We start from the raw sequence: 20,621 nt of genomic DNA, 5'->3' as shown, positions 1-20,621 counted from the left end.
TGGCTGAAGACAATCTGTGACTTCACAAACGAACATGGCAACCTAATGAATATAAATGTGGGCCTTTTACACTTTCCCATCAGAACATACCAATTAATGAAACTTACTTTCTGTGTAGTCGATCTGCTATAGTTCATCAAACTAATGCCTCGCCGAAGATCAAACTTAGGTCGTCATACTTGCGGAGCGGAAGCTGTGCGACAAGTAATTGCAAAGCAAACTGAGCAAGAACGGGCATCAGCAAAAGAACAGAACAGACAAAGAAAGGCTCAAACACGGGCCAAGAAAGCAGCAGAGCGACTTGAGGATACACGGTTGCCCAGCCGGGGGAAACGGCCAGGCCGCAGGCGTATGCAAGGGGGTGAGATAGAGGGGTGCCGTCACACGGGAGGAAGATGATGTCACGCAGTGGGGGGACCAGAGAGAGGGGTGTCGTGACTGGGGTGAGGAACGGGGGCGCTATGTGGAGGAGGGCCGTGGATGAATGGGTCGGGGTGGGGGATTGATTGTCTGCAAAATGAAGGGGGACTCTGAGGGTGAGGGGACTCTGAGCCACAGCAACGCGTGACCGGGAACAGCTAGTGTGTATGTATGTGTGTGTGTGTGTGTGTATATATATATATATATATATATATATATATATATATATATACACACACACACACACACACACACACACACACACACACAGTGGTACCTCTACTTACGAATAACTCTACTTACGAATGTTTCTACTTATGAATGGAGCTCCGTCCGCCATCTTGGATGTGGTTTAGATAGATAGGATTTTTTCTACTTACGAATTTGTAGATAGGGTTGCTTCGACTTACGAATTTTTTTCTCCCAATGCATTCCTATGAGATTCGACTTACAATTTTTTCCGACTTACGAATGTGTGTTCGGAACGCATTAAATTTGTAAGTAGAGGTACCACTAATAAACATATGTACAAACATGCTTTCATTTATTTTTAAATGTTTTCAACTGTTATTTAGTGATAATTTTCATATATTTCTCGTAAACCATGTAAGAGGTTTTTTTTTTTTTTTTTTACTACAATCCAGCGCTATATAAATTTTGTTAAATATATGATGTTGGATGCAGGGCCAAAAGGGAGTTTGCTTTGCCAGCACCAACAACCAAACAACCTGAGATTCCCCGCTGCTTCTCTAGTTAACTGCTTCCCTCTTGCTCAATGGCTACCTCACCAGCTCAGGGATAGCCAACTTAGCATCTTCCAGGTGTTTTTTGGAGTACAACGCCCATCATTCCTTGACCATAGGCCACACTGGCTGGAGCTAGTAGTCTAACCACATCTGGAGTGAGAGCCCTTTAGCTTCCCTTGATCTGGCTCTTTATACATATTTGGAATTGTAGACTGACTGGATGTGTGTGGGGGGGCAGGGCTGTGTTCCCTGCACCTGCCCCTCTGACGGCTGCGTGCTGACCATCTGCTTCCAAGCCTATTCTGTCATGTCATGAAAACCCTGACAGTGCAGGAAATGAGTGGTATTTTTCTTGATGGCAACATGACATTTGTTTCCTCTCTTTCTCATTTCCTTTTGGCTGCCATTTATAGGGGACTCGGTTAGTGTTTACCATCACACGTCAAATCTGAGGATAATTGCTCTTCTACATATGGTAGATGAGAAGGGGATTCAAGTTTGCAGCATGCTAACTGCTGAATGAATAAGTGAGCGACTGTCTTCTTTCGTTTGATTTTGCTACAAAGGGTTTCCTCCCGGTATTTGCGTCTTTTGATTTCGCCCAGGTACGGTCTTTCAACAGGTTTGATGCTCACACTAATAATTGCCTTCAAAGCGTTCTGCAAACCGCAGAAGTATTTATTTATTTTTAACGGATTTTAATTACGTCGTGCAGTTTTGTGATAATTTATTGCTCTAGAAATGCATTTGTATCGGCCAGTTCCTTAACTCTTTCGGCTAATTGTTTTAAATTTAGTTAGGGAATATGGGCTTCATTGACTCTTGATTAATCTTTTCTAAATACGTTTGCAGTAGGAGCACATAATATCAGTCATGTATGAGCACAAATAGCTTTATAGTTTTTTAAAATAAATAGCTAAGAAGTGGTGTTGGCATGTTCTGTAGATTCCCCTGATTTTGGACTAAACCCTAGAAATTAATAAATGCTAGGATTTTGGGTTCTTTGTGATATGCAGGGAGAATATATGCTGCAAGAGGGGGTTCCTGGGCTGCTTTATGCAAACCAGTCTTGCTGGCTTGAGGGAAGAGCAAGCGTTACAATAGAGAGACATTGAGGGTAGCCAACAATTCATTGTCCCAGGTATGACCAGAGACTGGAGATTTGGGAGGTTGCCAGGGTAACTGATCTGGGGGAGGGCAAGGTGCTTCTGGGAAGAAGAAAGGGAGAGATCCATCTTGGGGAAGGTGAAAGAAGGACTGCCTGCCATGCTCTGGGCCATGCTGTAAGATCTGGACCCCCTCCAAGCAGACCAAGGGTGTAAATAGGTGAATAAACCCTATTTCTTAAAGCACAACAGTCTCCGCCGTGTCTTCTATTCTCAAAAGGGACACGGATCCTGTGTTGGCACCTGAGATCCTGTACGCTCTTGCCACGGCTTGGCAGAGAGAGGGGCAGGTGCTGGGCTTTTGTAACAGTACGTTGGGAATGAGTTCTAAAATTCCCTGGTCTTTCAGTATTCTGAGAATGGCCATTGCTATTTGTTCGGCATCTAGGGTGCCTGTAGACTGTCGGTGTGGGTTTTTGTTTTTGTTTTGCGAGAGGGATTAAAGTGCATTCCTGGAGGTTTAGGGTTAGCAATAAAAGTGGTTTGAAACACTGTGTCGTCCAAGGACAGCAAAAATACGCATTTTTAAAAGGAAACAGACTTTTATCAGTTAGGAAAGTGTCAGGGAAATTCATTGAAAAGTGTAGAGCGAATACTGTAAATGATGGGAAGACGTATTAAACATCCTGTAGGCAAATCAGGATGAATGCCCTTTGTGCAATTTTCCTGCAAAGAGATTGCAGTGAATGCTTAATAAAGATTGGGTACAATCTAGCCGTCAAAGCATATACCACTTGTAGCAGTTGTGGCTTCCTTCAAAGGTTCCTGGGAGCTGTAGTTTTTAAGGGTGTGGAGAGTTGTTATAAGAGCTACAGTTCCCAGCACCCTTAACAAACTGCAATTCCCAGAATTCTTTGGATGATGCTGAATAAATAAGTTGTCTGGAGTGAATTTTGAATTTGCCTCAGGCAGCAAAAACTCTTGGACCTGCCTTTAGTGATGGGTGTGATGTCGAAGCAGCCTTGAAACCCTTGCACTCCTTGCTATTGAAATTGGCACATTTTAACGTATTTCAGTTGAGCTGTGCAGAATGGATTGTACACCCACCCCAACCCCCCAAGCAGCGGTAATTTGTAAGGAACGAGCTACTTGGGTTTTGTGTTTCTTTGTAAGAAAAAAATCAATGAAGACTTTATGCCATCTTGCAATACTCAGTACAGTCATATCTTGGTTCGCAAACGCCTTGCAAGTCAAATGTTTTGGCTCCCGAATGCCGCTAACCCGAAAGTGAGTGTTCCAGTTTGCGGATGTTCTTTGGAACCCGAATGTCCAACACGGCTTCCGTGGCTTCTGATTGGCTGCAGAAGCTTTCTGCAGCCAATCGGAAGCCGCTCCTTGGTTTCCGAACGTTTTGGAAGTTGAATGGACTTCCGGAACGGATTCCGTTCGACTTCCAAGGTACCACTGCATAGATGTATCTGTATACGTGTGTGTATGTTTGTGTTTTGTGTATGCATGTACACAAATGACCCATTAGCAGAGACAAGCAAGAGACACTCCTACTAGGGAGCAGATCCACTACCCCACATTAGATCCTCAAGGAGGAAAATGCTTCTTTTCCAAGCCTGCCAAACGCGCCCCCCCCCACTCCTTTTACTGGAGGAAAGTGGGATGCTTCACCTTTCCTACGCCAACATTTCTGAGAAATCTGTGAATCGAAACTAGCCTTCCCATAATTGGCCTCAACAAAGAGGCAGTGAATGGTCATCCTGGGCCATTAAAAAAACAACCAACCCACCCTATCAATGTTCTTTTGTGAGATCTCAGACTTTGATCTGCCTTCTCTTTTTAAAGGAAAGCCACTGGTGTGATACAGCTGGTTCTTGGACAGCAAACCTGCAACAATGCTCTGCTTTTGTGTCGCTTTTCTGAATGAATTTGGCCTTGTTTCCTAGGGGGAAACTTGCAGCAGTCTTGATTTCTGCATCTTTGGCTTGTCGGACTGACCAAGCCTCTTGTTTATTTTGAGGGATGCCTTTTGGAGAGGGGCAGCGGGTGTGTCTAGGCTCTCCCCCAACCTGCATGTAAGAATGTGACTCATGCACGGTTTTACACAATTACAAGGGGCTTGTGCCTTGGCATGCAGACCAAAGGCCTGTGCCCCAGTGCTTAAAAAAGGAGAGTGACTCTTTGACTTGTCTGGCAGTGTTTCTGTATAAAGTCTGAGCATATAAGGCAGCAAATTGATAGGCTTTTAAAATATGCTGCTTTTAAAGGCAGTGCCATTGTAATAGTATCCAAGTACAGGCTCCTAAACCTTGTGATTCTCCTCCCATGCTGCACACCCCTTTCCTCTCGCTGCCCCCGCCCCACCCCACCCCACCCCAGGCACACATTAAAATATGGAATACGTTGCAAATGGGGAATTGCTACATTTTCCATTGGGGTGTGTGTGTAAGGTATTGGCTTTTGTTTTAGGCCCCTGTTTCCCTTGATGGGCTGTATTACAGTTGCTGCATCCCACACATAAAGCAGACTTTTGATTGTGCAAATGGGACTTCTTCCCTTCTCCCCCAGTGCACCCCCAAAATCTCCTCTGGAAGGTTGAGGGACCCTCTGGAGCAGATTGTGGGTAAGTGTGGGGTGGCGGGGCAGGGGGAGAAGAGGGAACAGGGCGTTACGTCCCCCCGGGGGGACTCTGGACTTGGCCCAACTGATCTTTCTCTTTTCAAAGTGAGAGAGTGGTTAGAAGCCGACAAGCACGTTTTATTCTAAAACAAGCATTCACTTATCTGTTAGAAGCAGGCTTGGAAAGGAGGCTAACCAATGTCACCTTATCACAGATTTCCCAGTAACTTGCGATTTGGGGTTGTTGTGAGAAGCTTAATCTGGCTATGCAAACGTGACTGCTTTGGGCTGATCTCTCTCTATCTTGCACCTCCCACAGCCAAAACAAGTTCTGTCTCACTTCTGACATTGTCTGCTCTTATCACCACTCATTGAGGACGTGACTTGGACCCAGGAATGCTGAATGCCAGGTTCTGTCTGCCCCACCTACAAAAAAATCATGATTGCATTTTATTTTATTTTATTTTATTGGTTTTGTTTTGTTTTTTGGTCTTTATGCAGCTATTAACTGAGGCCCCATCCACACAGTACTTTTAAAGCACACGTATGGCAGTCATTGCTCCCTCCTCCCCAAGAATCCCGGGAACTTAATTCCCCCCCCCCAAGCTACAATTCCCAGCACCCTTAACAAACTTCAGTTCCCAAGATTCCCTCAGGGGGAAGCCGTGGCCATTAAAGTGTTATAAGAAGGTTTAAAATGTACTGGGAATTTAATATTGGAATGTTAGATCACAAGTGCACTGTACATTTAAAGCCGTATCATGCTACTTTAAACAGCTGTGGCTTCCCCAAAGAGTTATGGGAGCTGGAGTTTGCTAAGGGAGCTGAGAGTGGCTAGTTGGCAGATCCCTATTCCCCTCACACAGCTAAATTCCAGAGTTCCCGGGGGGGGGGGGGATTGCTTGTTAAAGCGCTCCGAGAAACTCCATTTAGAAGGCATCAAACCAGGTGTGACTGGCTGCTTCGTGAGTCTCTCAAGCATGTCGATACAGAAACAGGACACCTTTCCAAATGGTCCATTTGACAGGTGCTGAGATTAATAGGGGACACCTGCACGAAACTCCAGAAGCGCTGCAGCTGATCACTGTCATACAAAGGAGGAGGAGGAGGAGGAGGAAGACCCCCCCTCAAAATGGAGAGAGCTTGTGGTTATTTCTTCCCTTCCCCTCCAGCATTCCTCATGTGAGAGATTCCTTAAACTGCTTCCCTTTGGCGTTTTGCAGAATCCTTCTCTTGCTTAGCTGTGATAGATCACTGGGGCAACCATTTTCCAGACCGATAATTGTGCATCTTGCAGCATAGGGGAAACAACTGGCCTGCTTCACAGTTAAAGCTGAAGTTGAGACACGCTAAAACAGAACCGTAAAGGTGACGGGTTGGCGAGAAGTGGGTGTGCAGCTGTAAACACCCTGGATTAGGGACGGGGAATCTTTTTTTTCTGACCGAGGGCCGCATTCTCCCTTCTAAGGGCCACATCTAGTGGCCGGCAGGGCCAGAGGCAAAAACAGGCAGAGCAATGAAAGGAAATTTTACCTTTTTACCTAATTTCTGCCCCCACTCGCCCCTGCCCCCCTTCATCCTCCATCAAGAGAAGCAAGAGTCATTGTCAGAGTTCAGGGGTGCATGCCAGCCAGGTGAAAACCCTCAAGGATGTTGCAAAGCAGGCCAGGGAGGGGGTGCGGCCTCTGGAGAGTCCTGAGGGCCAGATAGGGAGGTGTTGAGGGCCGCATTGATGTTCTCCACCCTGTCTTGGGTCCTCTGAACAGTTTCGGGTGTGTGCAGCTGTGGCCGGTGGTCTCGTGCCCCTCTGTTCTTCAGTCTCCTGCAGGTGCCTCAGTGCATTTGCAAAGGTGTCTCTCTTCTGTTTAGCCACTTGGAGGCAGCCCCCCCAAACTGCTCTGCAAACACCTTTCCTCCTCCTAAGGACCCTGTGCCTTCCAATGTCTCCTCTATCACTTTTATCTTTGTGTGCTGTCTCTTTTCTTCTCTCCTGCATGTAAGCCTCACTTGACCGGCCGTAAGCCTGAGGGCAGTGGGGCCTGTTTCTTTTTCTTTTTGCTTTCTGTGTGAAGCTAGGGATGTCAGAAGGCAGCGGCTTCCATCCCAACCTCTCTTTGTCACAACCCCACTTTTTCCATCCTGCCAGAGTTTGGTTTCTGGCAAATCCGGCATCCTTCATCTCGCTGCCTCTCTGTTTAATGTAACTTAGGTAAATTACGTGAGTTACGAATCAGAAGCAATTAATGGTGCAGTTATTTCCATGCCGTTCATTTCAGTGTAAATGAAATGTCAAAACGATATTTGTTCCCCCCCCCCAAAAAAAGTATTTAATTGCATATTGGCTGCGGGCTTTAAAAAAACAACGTGAGCAAATACTGATTGTGTCAGTCGGATTGATTTCCGCTCCAGACCTGGGACGAAAATGTGGGCAGCAGCGATTTCTTCTTCCATTTCCATTTGTGATGAAATTCTTTGACTTCCCTATGTGAAGTACCTAGTCCTATTACAGGTAGGTAGACGTGTTGGTCTGACGTAGTCGAAACAAAATTAAAAAAATTCCTTCCAGCGGCACCTTAGAGACCAACGGTAAGTTTGTCATTGGTATGAGCTTTTGTGTGCATGCACACTTCTTCAGATACACTTCAGATATACGTATATATAAGCGTCCGGTGACTTCTGTTTCAGTGTATCTGAAGAAGTGTGCATGCACACGAAAGCTCATACCAATGACAAACTTACCGTTGGTCTCTAAGGTGCTGCTGGAAGGAATTTTTTTATTTTGTTTCGACTAGTCCTATTAAGCATTCTAGAAATAGTACTGTCTGAACCACTGCTGGGGAATCTTAGCTGCCAGCTTCTGTTGCTCACCCCTTCCAGATCTCTACAGTTCTTTTGTTTCTCCAGACTGAAAGCACATTTTATCTTTTTCTCCCCACTTGCAGGGCAAATGGGGTCATCATGCAAAAACCAGATCTACCTTGTGACAGGCGGCTGCGGTTTTCTGGGGAAAAATCTGGTCCAGATGCTTCTGAAGGAGGAGCCTGGCCTTGCAGAAGTGCGTGTCTTTGACTTGCACCTCGATGAAAGCATGCGGCACCTGGATAGAGGTAAGGTGCCCAATCCCCTGGGTCACTCTTCCCTGTTCCTGTAGAGCTTGTCTTTCTGCTTTGCTGGGCGTGGATTCCACTTTCCTGAGGGTCTTGCACAGAATGGGCAAATACATTTTGAGAGAGTCTCCAAAAATCTCTCCAGAGAAATGCCGATCTGCCTCCACGACTGGCCGCGTTAAAGGCCATAGGGGAGGATGTCGGGGCATACCCCCCAACATTTCCCCAATGAAAATAGGGGCGTCCTATTCCATAACAGAAAGGGACACGGGTGGTGCTATGGTCTAAACCAGGCATCTCCAAACTGCGGCCCTCCAGATGTTTTGGCCTACAACTCCCATGATCCCTAGCTAAGAGGACCAGTGGTCAGGGAAGATGGGAATTGTAGTCCAAAACATCTGGAGAGCCGAAGTTTGGGGATGCCTGGTCTAAACCACTGAGCCTCTTCGGCTTGCCGATCAGAAGGTCGGCGGTTCGAATCCCCATGACAGGGTGAGCTCCCATTGCTTGGTCCTAGCTCCTGCCAACCTAGCAGTTCAAAAGCACATAGTGCCAGTAGATAAATTGGTACCGCTCCGATGGGAAGGTGAACGGCATTTCTGTGTGCTGCATAGCTGCCAAGTCTCCCGCTGAAAAAGGCGGGATCAGCAGCGGTGCGGCACTGGAAGTCGCTTCTAAGCATGTCTGGACATGCGTAGAAGCAACTTCCGGTGCTGGCGCTGCCCGATTTTCGGTGCCCAGACATGGGCAAAGCGGCATCCGAAATGGAGCCTCCTTGGCAGGTAGGAAATCCGAGGAATTTCCGGGATTTTTTTCTATTTGGGATAACAGCGGGAAACGGATTAAAAGCCGGGGGTTTCCCGTGAAAAATGGGAGATTTGGCAGCTATGGTGTGCTGCTCTGGCTTAGTCATGCTGGCCACATGACCCGGAAAAACTGTGGAAGCGGACAAGCGCTGGCTCCCTCGGCCTGTAAAGCGAGATGAGCGCCGCAACCCCAGAGTCATTCACAACTGAACTTAAATGTCAGGGGTCACTTTACATATTCCATAACAACAACAAAACAACAACAACAACAACAACAACAACAACAACGTTATTTATACCATGCCCATCTGATTGGGTTGCCCCAGTTACTCTGGGTGGCTTCCAAATTATATAAAAACATTAAAAAACTTCTCTATGCAGGGCTGCCTTCAGATGTCTTATAAAGGTTGTATAGTTACTTATCTCCTTGGCTTGGGGGGGGGGGTGGAGGGTCGCCTAGCGCCACACCTTCCAACATTTCTCTGATGAAAATAGGGACGTCCTAAGGAAAAACGGGATCAAATCAGAAACCGGAATGGGTTCAGTCAATCCAGGACTGTCCCTGGAAAATAGGGACGCTTGGAGGGTCTGCCAGTGTGGTCATCCATATCTTGGCAATATATATAGTCCCGTGAGTGTCTGGAGGTGGTTGGAGGTTGGATGGCGGATAACAGATTGAGGTTGAATCCTGACAAGACAGAAGTACTGTTTGTGGGGGACAGGAGGCGGGCGGGTGTGGAGGACTCCCTGGTCCTGAATGGGGTAACTGTGCCCCTGAAGGACCAGGTGCGCAGCCTGGGAGTCATTTTGGACTCACAGCTGTCCATGGAGGCACAGGTCAATTCTGTATCCAGGGCAGCTGTTTATCAGCTCCATCTGGTACGCAGGCTGAGACTCTACCTGCCCGCGAACTGTCTCACCAGAGTGGTTCATGCTCTAGTTATCTCTTGCTTGGACTACTGCAATGTGCTCTATGTGGGGCTACCTTTGACGGTGACCCGGAAATTACAATTAATCCAGAATGCGGCAGCTAGACTGGTGACTGGGAGTAGCCACCGAGACCACATAACACCGGTCTTGAAAGACCTACATTGGCTCCCAGTACGTTTCCGAGCACAATTCAAAGTGTTGGTGCTGATCTTTAAAGGCCTAAACGGCCTTGGTCCAGTATATCTGAAGGAGCATCTCCACCTCCATCGTTCTGCCTGGACACTGAGGTCCAGTGCCGAGGGCCTTCTGGCAGTTCCCTCGCTGCGAGAAGCCAAGTTACAGGGAACCAGGCAGAGGGCCTTCTCGGTGGTGGCACCCGCCCTGTGGAATGCCCTCCCACCAGATGTCAAAGAGGAAAAGCAACTACCAGACTTTTAGAGGACATCTGAAGGCTGCCCTGTTTAGGGAAGCTTTTAATGTTTAATAAATTATTGTATTTTAAAACTTCTGTTGGAAGCCACCCAGAGTGGCTGGGGAAACCCAGCCAGATGGGCGGGGTATAAATAATAATAATTATTATACCTGTGGCTCCAACTTGTTTTCAATGTTGAATTTTAAAATTGCTGTAACTTGCCCTGGTACATTATGGCGAAGGTGGGTTAGCAACAATGACAGCACCTGCTGTACAGGTATAAGCTCTGTGCAATTAAATAAAGGTGAATGCTGGAATAAAGTCCTCTGAAGGTGGCCTAAAGGTCAGGTATGAAAGGGACCCACGGCGTGTTAGAGCTGGTGTGGGGAGCCTTTGCTGAACTGTAACTTTCACCATCCCCTGCCCCTGCCGTGCTTGCTGGGGTTGATGGGATTTGTAGTTTATCAACATCAGGAGCACCAAAGCACATCTGCTGGAGCATGGCGGGGAGGCTAACTTTCTAAAAAGCCCAACTGTGTTCCTGAAAATCGGTGGAGTTTTGAAACTGGCCCCTGTTATCTTCTTTGAAAGTCCTTGGCTTCTAAGGCAGGTTTCCCAGTTGAGCCCCAGCTTAACATTTATTTCCCTGGTTATATAAACAGGAGGCTAAAATATTTTCCATCTTGGCAACCTGTGTCCACGCGAGAGAGTTTCACAGAAATGAGCCCATGTAATGCTAAGTTTTATTCATTTTTCTTGGGCGCTAACCCCACCACCACCCCGTCTAAAAGGACTCATATGTTTCAAGGTCTGAAGGTGTGTGACCTTTAAAAACACATTTTCCCCTCCAAGTGAAAAATGAGTAGTCTCCACAAGAATGTTGCTAGAAACCCTAGGAATGTGGATGGCAGCCAATAGCACAATAAGTCTGTCTCTTTCCCCCCCAGTCCTTGGCATCTAATTCACTTGTTGCAGAGCACTCTTACATTTGCTTGCTTGGCAGTCAAATCCTACAGTGTTCAATGAGGCTTACTCATGAGTAAGGATGGCCTGGTGAAACATGGAACTAATGCACCTTTAATTGTTGTTGTTGTTGTTGTTTTACACAGCTGTTAAAGGTCTGCTTTTGCATCTCTCTACCCAAGCAAGTGTGTTTTTAATGATTGCAGCTCCATCTGTGAATGTTTTTACACCAGGCATCCCCAAACTGCGGCCCTCCAGATGTTTTGGCCTACAACTCCCATGATCCCTAGCTAACAGGACCAGTGGTCAGGGATGATGGGAATTGTAGTCCAAAACATCTGGAGGGCCAAAGTTTTGGGATGCCTGTTTTACACCTTGGTGTTACTGGGTTAACTGCAGCTGAGTTTCGGAGGGTGCAGAACACAAATAAAGATGGGCAGGGGGGGGGAGAGAAGAATTGCTCATCTTTACTCGATTTTTTAAAAATTATGTCCCGCCTTTCAAATTAAAAAGTTAGCTTACAGAAAAGAAAAGAAAAAACGAAACTTTGGTTAAAAATAAATAGCCTTTGTAAGATAGAGCTAAACATAAAGCAGCCTTAATTTAAACTATCCTGGGAATTTGAATGAAGGTATTGATTGATTGATTGATGACAATTTGTATACACAGCTCAAATTCAAAACAAAAACTCTTTACAACTTTAAAACAAAGCCCTTTACAACTTAGGTTAAATGCAACTAGATAAAGTGCCAGAAATTTATACATTCCATAAAATTGACAACTAAACAGAGCATCTTTTTTTTTTTAGTATCAAACATTATATGCGAAAACACAAAGAAAATTTGTTGCAAATGTAGCAGGATGACTTAACAAAATATCCTCTAAGCATCAGGAAAGTGAAATATTATGCACGAAAACCAGCTAAAAAGTATAAATTCCACCCTTTTAAAGGGTTAGTGTATCGCTCCCTATAATAGGAAACCCACGACTCTCCTCATGTTGCTGGACTGCAGTGTGGTGTAGTGGTTAAGAGCAGTAGACTCGTAATCTGGGGAACCGGGTTTGCGTCTCCGCTCCTCCACATGCAGCTGCTGGCTGACTTTGGGCTAGTCACGCTTCTCTGAAGTCTCTCAGCCCCACTCACCTCACAGGGTGTTTGTTGTGGGGGAGGAGGGGAAAGGAGATTGTTAGCCGCTTTGAGACTCCTTCGGGTAGTGATAAAGTGGGATATCAAATCCAAACTCTTCTCCTTCTCCTTCTCCTTCTCCTTCTCCTTCTTCTCCTTCTCCTTCTCCTTCTCCTTCTCCTCCTCCTTCTCCTTCTCCTCCTTCTCCTTCTCCTCCTCCTCCTCCTCCTCCTCCTCCTCCTCCTCCCATCTTCCCCAACCATTGGGCAAGCTGGTTCAGCCTGCTGGGACTTGGGAGTCCCCAACAACACAAAGAGGGCTAACTTCTCCCTGTTATAATAAATTAAAGCAACCAGTTTGGAAGCAAAGAAAGCTCCTGAGACTGGAAGCTGCATCTTTTGTACCCCCTCTGGAAATCTTTTTGTGGGTGCGAGCAATTGTCACATAAGGAAGGGAAAGTTCCTGAGAGCAAAATGGAGGCAATGCTCTGAGATACTACAACTTGCGGGCAGCATCATCCAGCCCGTGAGTAGTTCTGTCCCTGAAACAACCAGCCAGGAAGCCAGCCAACATGTGGCAAGAAAATGTGCCTGTGCGGTTCTCGGGGAGGAAGCTTTGGAGGGCAGGATAGGGCCAACATAACACTCTGTTCCCTCGCATTGATTCATCTGGTACAGGCCCATTTTCCCCATGTGCGGTGTGCAGCTCGCTGTTGACCTTCAAAACTGTTCCCTGCAAGATGCAGAGGGTGTGGTGGTGATGGTTTATTTGCAGGAAAACCGCCCCCCCACCCCCAAAATGAGGGGTTTTGCTGGCAGGGTGCAAAAAGACCACACCCACACATGGAAGTGTTTTGTCGGAGCATGGACCTCCGTGTGAGTGCGTGCTCCCAGTCGGTACACAGCCAGCCTTGGCTGCAGAGAAGCCGATGTTCCAAATGCTGTCCACTGCAGCTGGTTGCGATTCGCTCTCTTTGCCTCGTGCCTGGCCCATGTCCTTTGGCGGAGCTCGCGTGCGCTGCCAAAATCTCTTCGGCTTGGCCGAGTGCAAATAGCACTCAGTAGCAAGCAGCAGGGCAAAAAAACAGGAATCTGAGAAACAAGAATCGAGAACCGGGAGAGGGGGTGGGGTGGGGTGGAGGGAACGAAGGGCCTGCCTGGGGATTTCTCCCCGAGAGAAGCCCAGTAGCGACCTCATATCCTTCTGCGTCCAAGGTCTCTTCTGTGTTGGTTTCAGTCCAGGGTAAACAAGGCCTGCCCTCGAAAGCACATCTGATTTGATTTGAGGAAGCAATGAGACAATGAAGTTTCACCGGTTTCTAGTGGCAAGGATGCAGTTTGACCAAGGGAAGGAGGTGTTTTGGGGGGAGAAAAAAAGAGGCTAGCGACAGAGTCAATAGTTAATGCAAGCAAAATGTCCCTCCTGGTGAGGTGTGGGCAGTGGGAGTCAATATACCGAAAGTTGGTGAAGTTGCATGGCCTTGCTTCTCTGCTTTGGCAGGCTCATTGTGTCAGGGAGTCCCAACACCTCCCAGAGTCAGCCCCATCTGCCTTCTTCCAAGCAGGCTGCCGCTTATTATACCTGTAAAAAGTGGGCTTGCTAATGTGAAGGGGATGGAGGGGGGGGGGAATCGGCTAAGGCCATTTGCAAGGCCTCTGTAGGGGGAAAAATGCGAGTTTCCTTGGATATCAACAAAGCTATGGGTCATTTATGGTACGTGAAAGTGTTAGGAATAAAGAGGACACTTCTTGTGCATGTGCAAGAGTTTATTTTCCTTTCCCACTAAGGTCCCATCTGCACTATTCATTTCAAAGCAGTGTCATCCCACTTCAAACAGTTGTGGCTTCCCCCAAACTATCTTGGGAACTGTAGTTTGTTAAGGGTGCTGATAGTTGTTTGGAGGCTCACAGAGTTACAATTCTTTTGGATTCCTTGACAAGAGGGGTTAATTGTTAAACCGCTCGGGGAATTGTCACTCTCTGAGGGGAACTCTTTGGCACCCTTAACGAACTACAACTCTCAGCACTACAGTTCCCAGGGTTCTTTGTTGGGAAGCCATGACCGTTTAAAGTGTCATAATGCTACCTTGAATGTGTAGTGCAGCTGCGGCCTAAGAGATGCTTCATGTGCCACATTTTTCTCTTTACCGGGAAAGAAAAAAGCTAGGGTGTATCTGATATATGCTGTGGATTAGCAACTGGGAATCCTTGGGCCAAATCTGGCCTTTTGCCAATTTAGAGGGGGAAAGGGCTAGAAAGGAAGTGGTACCTTGCAAGAATATTAATTTGCAAGCAGCTACTTTAAGTAATAGGGGCTGAGGCATTTCCCATTGCCAGGTACTCCTTGCTCCAGCCTTTGCGACCAGGACTGACTGAGGAGGGAGTGAACCAGTGCCACAACTTTTGCTTTGCTCAGGAAGCCAGTGTGGAACATGGATATTTGTTTGTGTAATGAAACAAACCCTTCACCACGTGTGGAATTGTCTTGGTTTATAAGAGACGTTTCATCACATCAGGAGCCAGTACCCACAATCCTGGGGGCCAGGGAATACCCCGAGAAGTGGCTTTGATGCTGCTAATGCAAAGCAGGCTTCGGCCTGGTAGTTGCCAGGATGGGCGACAGCTTTGGAGCTCTGCTGGAGCCACTCGGAGCGCCTTCTCCCCCCAAAAATAAAAATAAAATAAGAATAAAAAAATTGGGTATAAATAAGTAACTGGGAAGGGTGGGAATATGACTCTAGTCCCTTCCCGGATGCCTCCTGGTGACCTTTCATTGGTAATGGCTCTTTCAAGTTCCAGAGAATTGAGTTTCCAGCACCACATTTAGAAGGGGAAATGGTTTTGACAGCCAGCTAAGTGACAGGCAGCCAGAAAGCATCTGGGCAGGAAAAAGCAGAGAAGAAGGACACTGCCTCCTGTCAAGGCCTGGCGTGACGTAAAGGGAGGCAGATAGGAGTGAGCCGCAAGCCCCCATGGTCCCTGGGTGAGTGGGCAAGCAGGTTGATGGGGACAGGAAGGGCGACGGGTGCCCTGGCCGTTCATTCCTGGCAGGTGTTTCGTAGCAGATGCCATCATGGCAGGATTTCCTGAGGGGGTTTCCTGCCTGCGAAATACAGGAGAGGAAGAGAAGGAGGCACTTGGTGAACTTGGTGTAACCCACTAGATCCCGTTCCTTCCTGTTCTCCCCGCCTGCCACGTCTCTCTAACCTGTTGTGAGGTTTCAAAAATTATCATGGATAAAACCAGCTGCCCAGGAAAGAACACCAAAGTTCACTTTCCATCCTTCACCTTTCCAGTGGTGGTTAGCCTGAGAAGCAAGTGGGTCTTGAAGGTGACAATACCCATAAAAGCTGTTGCATTTAAGATGTAATGGCGCCGGACATGGCATACACCGCAAGTGTCTTGGCAAAACCAGGACATCCCTTTTTTTTTCTCGCGAGAGATCGGTAGCTGCCCTCTAACTGGAATTGGTTTTTCCAGAAGGGTGAGTTGGCTCATGTGCAGCATCAGATTTCTTTGAGAAACTGTTTTCGTCTGTCTTATTGTATTCATTTATTTTTTTAATTGTTCTACAGTGCTCGGATATTTGCTAATGTTTGGTGGTCTGTCAATTTTCCAAATATAATTCTTGTCTGGTATGTCCTCTAAGCTTTCTGTGACAAGCCCCGTCCACATGTCCCTTCAGTGCGACCAAGGCTGTCCTTGTGGCATTTTTAAAAAACTGCTCCTAAAACTAGACAAAACAAAAGCGGTTGTGAGAGGGGCCGATGGCTCAAACAACACAGTCTCTCGTTCCAAGGAAAACTTGATGAAACAACATTAAGCCCAGGATGTTTTTGTAATCTCTTGTCATGCTTGCTTATATGATTGCCTTGCTGTGCTGAAACAAAGTGAGAGGCAGAAGTGTTTCAAGCAATACCTTATTATCTTAGTGCTAAGCCAATTGTGGGGCCAATTGGCTAATACCTGTGACATCAAGAACACCTCCCCACCTACTGGTATATATATTTTTAAAACCTCCCTTCTTTTTATTTTAAATGTATAAGCCAGGATAGGCTGCACATATTATGCAATACTTTTTGTGTGTGAAAACAAAAATAAAGAATGCCTGAGGTGTGCAAGGAAGGTAGTTTGGTGGCTAACTTAACCTTTGGCTCCATAAGAAGGCATGACTTTGATGCAAATTGTAAAGCCAGCAAGAAGTCGATCTTATGCCATGCCTGACTTTGACTTCCTGTTGAAATGTTGAATATGTTCTTCACTCAATAGGTGGACACAGTAAGTAAAGAAGTGGAGTATGTCCCATGTTATGGGGCAGCTAAATATGGACCTTGTGGGGGGTGTTGTTTCTAGAAAGTTTACCCTTCTGGGTGTCCAAATGCAGAGGAGACCTTTTGAGCTGAGAGTGGGTGTGCAATTTCTTGCATTTTCTCTTCTCCGTGTTCTCTGTAGGAAATGTGGGGCAGCAGAGAATGGTGCCAAGGGGTGACAGTGGTGATGGTGTGGTTTCTAACCCCCCCCCCCAGCTTTGCCTGGAACAAAAGACAGTGCTATTTCTAGGAAGGGGTGGGGAGAAATTAGATTCAGCTTGCATTTAAAGGCAAAACTACTTAATTTACGCTTTCTAAAACAATGTGCAAACCGAAGCACAGCCACCGCTTGAAATTCACACATCATTTTGCACTCCAGTTCTCCAGCCAAGTAATGTGTACAAATATGTAGATGTTAAGGTACACATATATTAATCAGAATGACATGCAAAATGCATTATGTTAGGGGAAGTTGCTTTACAAAGATGTTTATATTATTCCATACTAAAGGGGTATATTAGGAGGCTTTAGTTGGCGTCTGTCTGTCTCGGGAGACAACGGAGGAATGTGTCTTGGGGGCTGAGAAGATAGCAATAAAAAAACACTGTTTAGTTTTCATGAGGACTTCAACAATAAATATGTTCACAAACCAATGTGGGAATGTGGAGAGCTAAGCACCAATATGTGGAAAATGAGAAAGAGAACTTGACACATCCACCCAACCCTCTTTCTGGGAGGAGGCATTTAATTATATAACCAGGTATTTGGCTTTGTTCTTTCTCGACAGCCTGCCGTAGAAGTGTGTGGTGCTTCTCACTCATAAGGAGGATTCCCCTAAGCTGGCTCGACTCATTCAGTATGCAGGAATGCCTCGGTATTGCCACAGGGCAGAAGTGGGAAGGTTTGCCTTCAGCACGCAGCTGAATCCCCTCCTGAATTCAGTGATGCAAATCAAAATGGAAATTTGCACAAAGGCAAATTGCTGAAACACATTGCAGTTTCCATGCTCCGGTTTTGCATCCAATGATATGCTTTGCGTGTTTAGAAGATCCAGGTTGGGTCCCTGTAGCCTCCAGGCAGCTCCTGATGTTTCTATCTGGGGTGTGCATAAGGACAGCTGTGGCTCTCAATGATTTTCCAATCGTTCGTATGGGCAGGGCTAGGAGCACAAAGGAGGATGCCACTTTGCTTCTCCTCCCTCTGTTGGGGGCAGGGAGGATGGTGAGAAGGGGAGAGACGTGGATCTGTTTGTGTTTAGTATGTTCTTTCCTAATTAAGAAACCAAGGTAGACTTGATGCTACCGCCTTTTCTCTCTGACCCAGGTAGCAACTGAAAGTCCCAACTCATCTCTCTCTCTCTCTCTCTCTCTCTCTCTCTCTCTCTCTCTCTCTCTCTCTCTCTCTCTCTCTCTCTCTCTCTCTCTCTCCTTGTTCTCAAAAACAAAAACAAAGTGACTCTGATCCAGGGCGACATCAGCAACCTGGAGGATGTGAAGGCAGCCATGAAAGGAGCCCACCTGGTCATCCACACTGCCAGCCTGGTGGATGTTTGGGGCAGAGTCTCACCTGAGAAGATCACTGCGGTCAACGTTCAAGGTAGGAATTGAAAGACTACCCAGTCAGGCCTCTTTCCCCCATGGTCCAGAGGAAGTCGCCCTGCCCATTACAGGACCACGGAGAGCACCACAGCAGCCTGGTTCACACATAATGCTAAGCCATGGTTTGTTTCACAAAACATGAGTTAACCGCAAGTTTGTCAAACAAACATGGCTTGTTTCTCCAACACTTGTTTTGTTCTCGTCTTGTGGTTGTGGAGTTTTGTGAGTGTCTAGGGTGACTTCAACAAACCATGGCTAAGGGAATGGTGCTGGGTTTCCATATAACCACCAGGCTGTAGTTATAGCAAAACAAGCCATAGATAAGCTTCTGGCAGGGTTTGCAGATAATAATAAGCCATGCTTATTATTATTAAGCTCACTGGAAGGACAGATCATGAAGCTGAGGCTCCAATACTTTGGCCACCTCATGAGAAGAGAAGACTCCCTGGAAAAGACCCTGATGTTGGGAAAGATTGAGGGCACTAGGAGAAGGGGACGACAGAGGACGAGATGGTTGGACAGTGTTCTCGAAGCTACGAACATGAGTTTGACCAAACTGTGGGAGGCAGTGCAAGACAGGAGTGCCTGGCGTGCTATGGTCCTTGGGGTCATGAAGAGTCGGACACGACTAAACGACTAAACAACAAAATTATTATTAAACAGAGTCTCATAAAACATGGTTTAGTGTTATGAGGCAACCAAGATGTCAGAAAGGTGGCTGGGGAGCAAATGTTACCAGGTTGCTCAAGCCAGTGAACCAGGCCACGTTCCAGAGGAAGGCCAAGCATACCCACAATGCATTGTCATCCAGCCGTGACCTGACACAGCAGGCCTCTTCTTGCCCTCTTATGTTAAGAAAAGGTCTGGATTTTTAAGAATCGCTTGATGGGAAGTGCTAATATTTCAGCCTGTCTTTCTAGAAGATAAAAGTCAAATATTTTGAAGGGAGCAACGCCTGCTTTTGCCAAGTTAATAAATCTGTTTTTCAGGAGGCTGGCGGGGGTGGTTGAAGACTGTTCTGTGAAAAACGTAATAAGAATTGCTAAATAAAATTGCAATGGAAAGGAAAATATTACAACTGGGAAATTAGCATTGCTTGTATAAAGGAGGAAAACAGAGAGATTTCTCTGAAACAGTGCTGCTAAGCCTTTCCAAGAACTAGCTGGCTAATTCCTCTAAAGTAGGCTTGGGGGATCCTGGGGCTCTCCAGCAGTTGCTGGACTCCAACTCCCATCAGCCTCAGCTAGCCTGGCCAATGGACAGGGATGCTGGTAGTTGTAGTCCAGCAACACATGCCAGGCTTGCAGGTTCCTCAGCTTTGCCCTAAAGCAGGGTTTCCCAAACGTGGGTCTCTAGCTGTCTTTGGACTACAACTCCCATCATCCCTAGCTAGCAGGACCGGTGTTCAAGGAAGAGCGTTTCCAGGTTCAGGAAGCCACTATCTCATGTGGGTCTCCTGCCCCACATCCCGGAGGCTGAAGAACAGACTCTGGTTCCTTAAGGGGAGAGCCAGTTTCCCTCTGTGTATGCACAGAGACCCTCTTACCATTATTGTAGCTTCATCTTTTTTCAGAGGCTGAGCCCTGGCGTCACAGGCAAGGGGATCAAGCCTAGCTGGGAAGCACGGCCTGTGAGCCCACAGCTCAGTAGTGCAGGCTACACAGGTTGCATGCGGGAGGTCTCCGTCTGATTCACAGCACCTCTAGGAGGTGCTGGGAGAGACTTTTACCTGAAACATTGGAGAGCCACTGCCAGCCTGTGTAGGAGTGGGGAACTTCCAGCCAATTTCCCTCACTCATGAGGTCATGGAGGGGGGGGGTTTAAATCCTGTGTTGGCTATGCACACCCATTCCCAACAGGGGACATGGGCAGGTAGCCAACGCAGCAGGATTATACTCCCACCTTGTCAGCTGACAAGCAGGGGTGTGTGTGTTAAATCCTTCTGGGAGCAAGATTTAATCCTCACCCATCAGCTGCTCAGCAAGCGTTAAATCCTGGATCGAGGAAGGGGTACACATGGAAATCCCTGCTAAAACCAAGGTTCCCCTCCACCCCTACCCCCAACTCGGTCTGACTTGATATAAGGCAGAATCCAAGGTCCTTCCCTCTCATTTCTGCTTTGAGGGGATCTGCGGCAATTGAGCTGAGATGCTCCTTCCATTCCCCCCCCCCTTTGGCTTTACATCAGATGCTCCTGGCTGAGGGCGTTTGGAGAGAAAACAACAGGAACGGGATTGCCACGTTTTTAAAGCACCATCACTCATCCTTTCCTTCTGGCAGCCTAAGAGGAAAAGCTCTGTCCTGTCCTGTCCGACCTTCCTATTCCACCAAACTTTAATAGCCGGTTCTGACTCCATGGCCCCCAAGTGGCTCCATTTGGGGTGCAGTGTTTGTTTGTTTCTTTGTTTGGGAAAGGGCATTGAGGGTTTTGGGGGAAAACCCTCTGTCAGTTACTGATGTAAAACCGATC

At 46.9% G+C, this 20,621-nt stretch overlaps 1 protein-coding gene across 7 annotated transcripts in view; it reads left to right on the top strand.

The window, feature by feature from the left end:
* HSD3B7 (hydroxy-delta-5-steroid dehydrogenase, 3 beta- and steroid delta-isomerase 7) overlaps window positions 1-20,621 on the top strand; it is a 56,754-nt gene that overhangs the window by 23,256 nt on the left and 12,877 nt on the right. For 4 of the 7 annotated variants that reach the window (XM_035134988.3, XM_088656100.1, XM_060281771.2 and 1 more), the window contains 2 exons: window positions 7,843-8,007; window positions 18,006-18,149. In XM_035134988.3, coding sequence (XP_034990879.3) covers window positions 7,848-8,007; window positions 18,006-18,149 — 304 coding nt within the window. In that variant the 5' untranslated portion in view covers window positions 7,843-7,847. Of the gene's footprint in view, window positions 1-1,562; window positions 1,772-5,219; window positions 5,311-5,393; window positions 7,410-7,842; window positions 8,008-18,005; window positions 18,150-20,621 lie in introns of those variants that run through there. The other 3 variants (XM_088656099.1, XM_060281770.2, XM_088656102.1) reach the window with 3 other exon arrangements.

The sequence above is a fragment of the Zootoca vivipara genome, chromosome 12 (assembly GCF_965207765.1).
Source record: "Zootoca vivipara chromosome 12, rZooViv2.hap1.1, whole genome shotgun sequence".
Classification (NCBI taxonomy): domain Eukaryota; kingdom Metazoa; phylum Chordata; class Lepidosauria; order Squamata; family Lacertidae; genus Zootoca; species Zootoca vivipara.
Note: the sequence above shows the minus strand (reverse complement) of the source record. Positions and strands in the feature narration are given on the sequence as shown.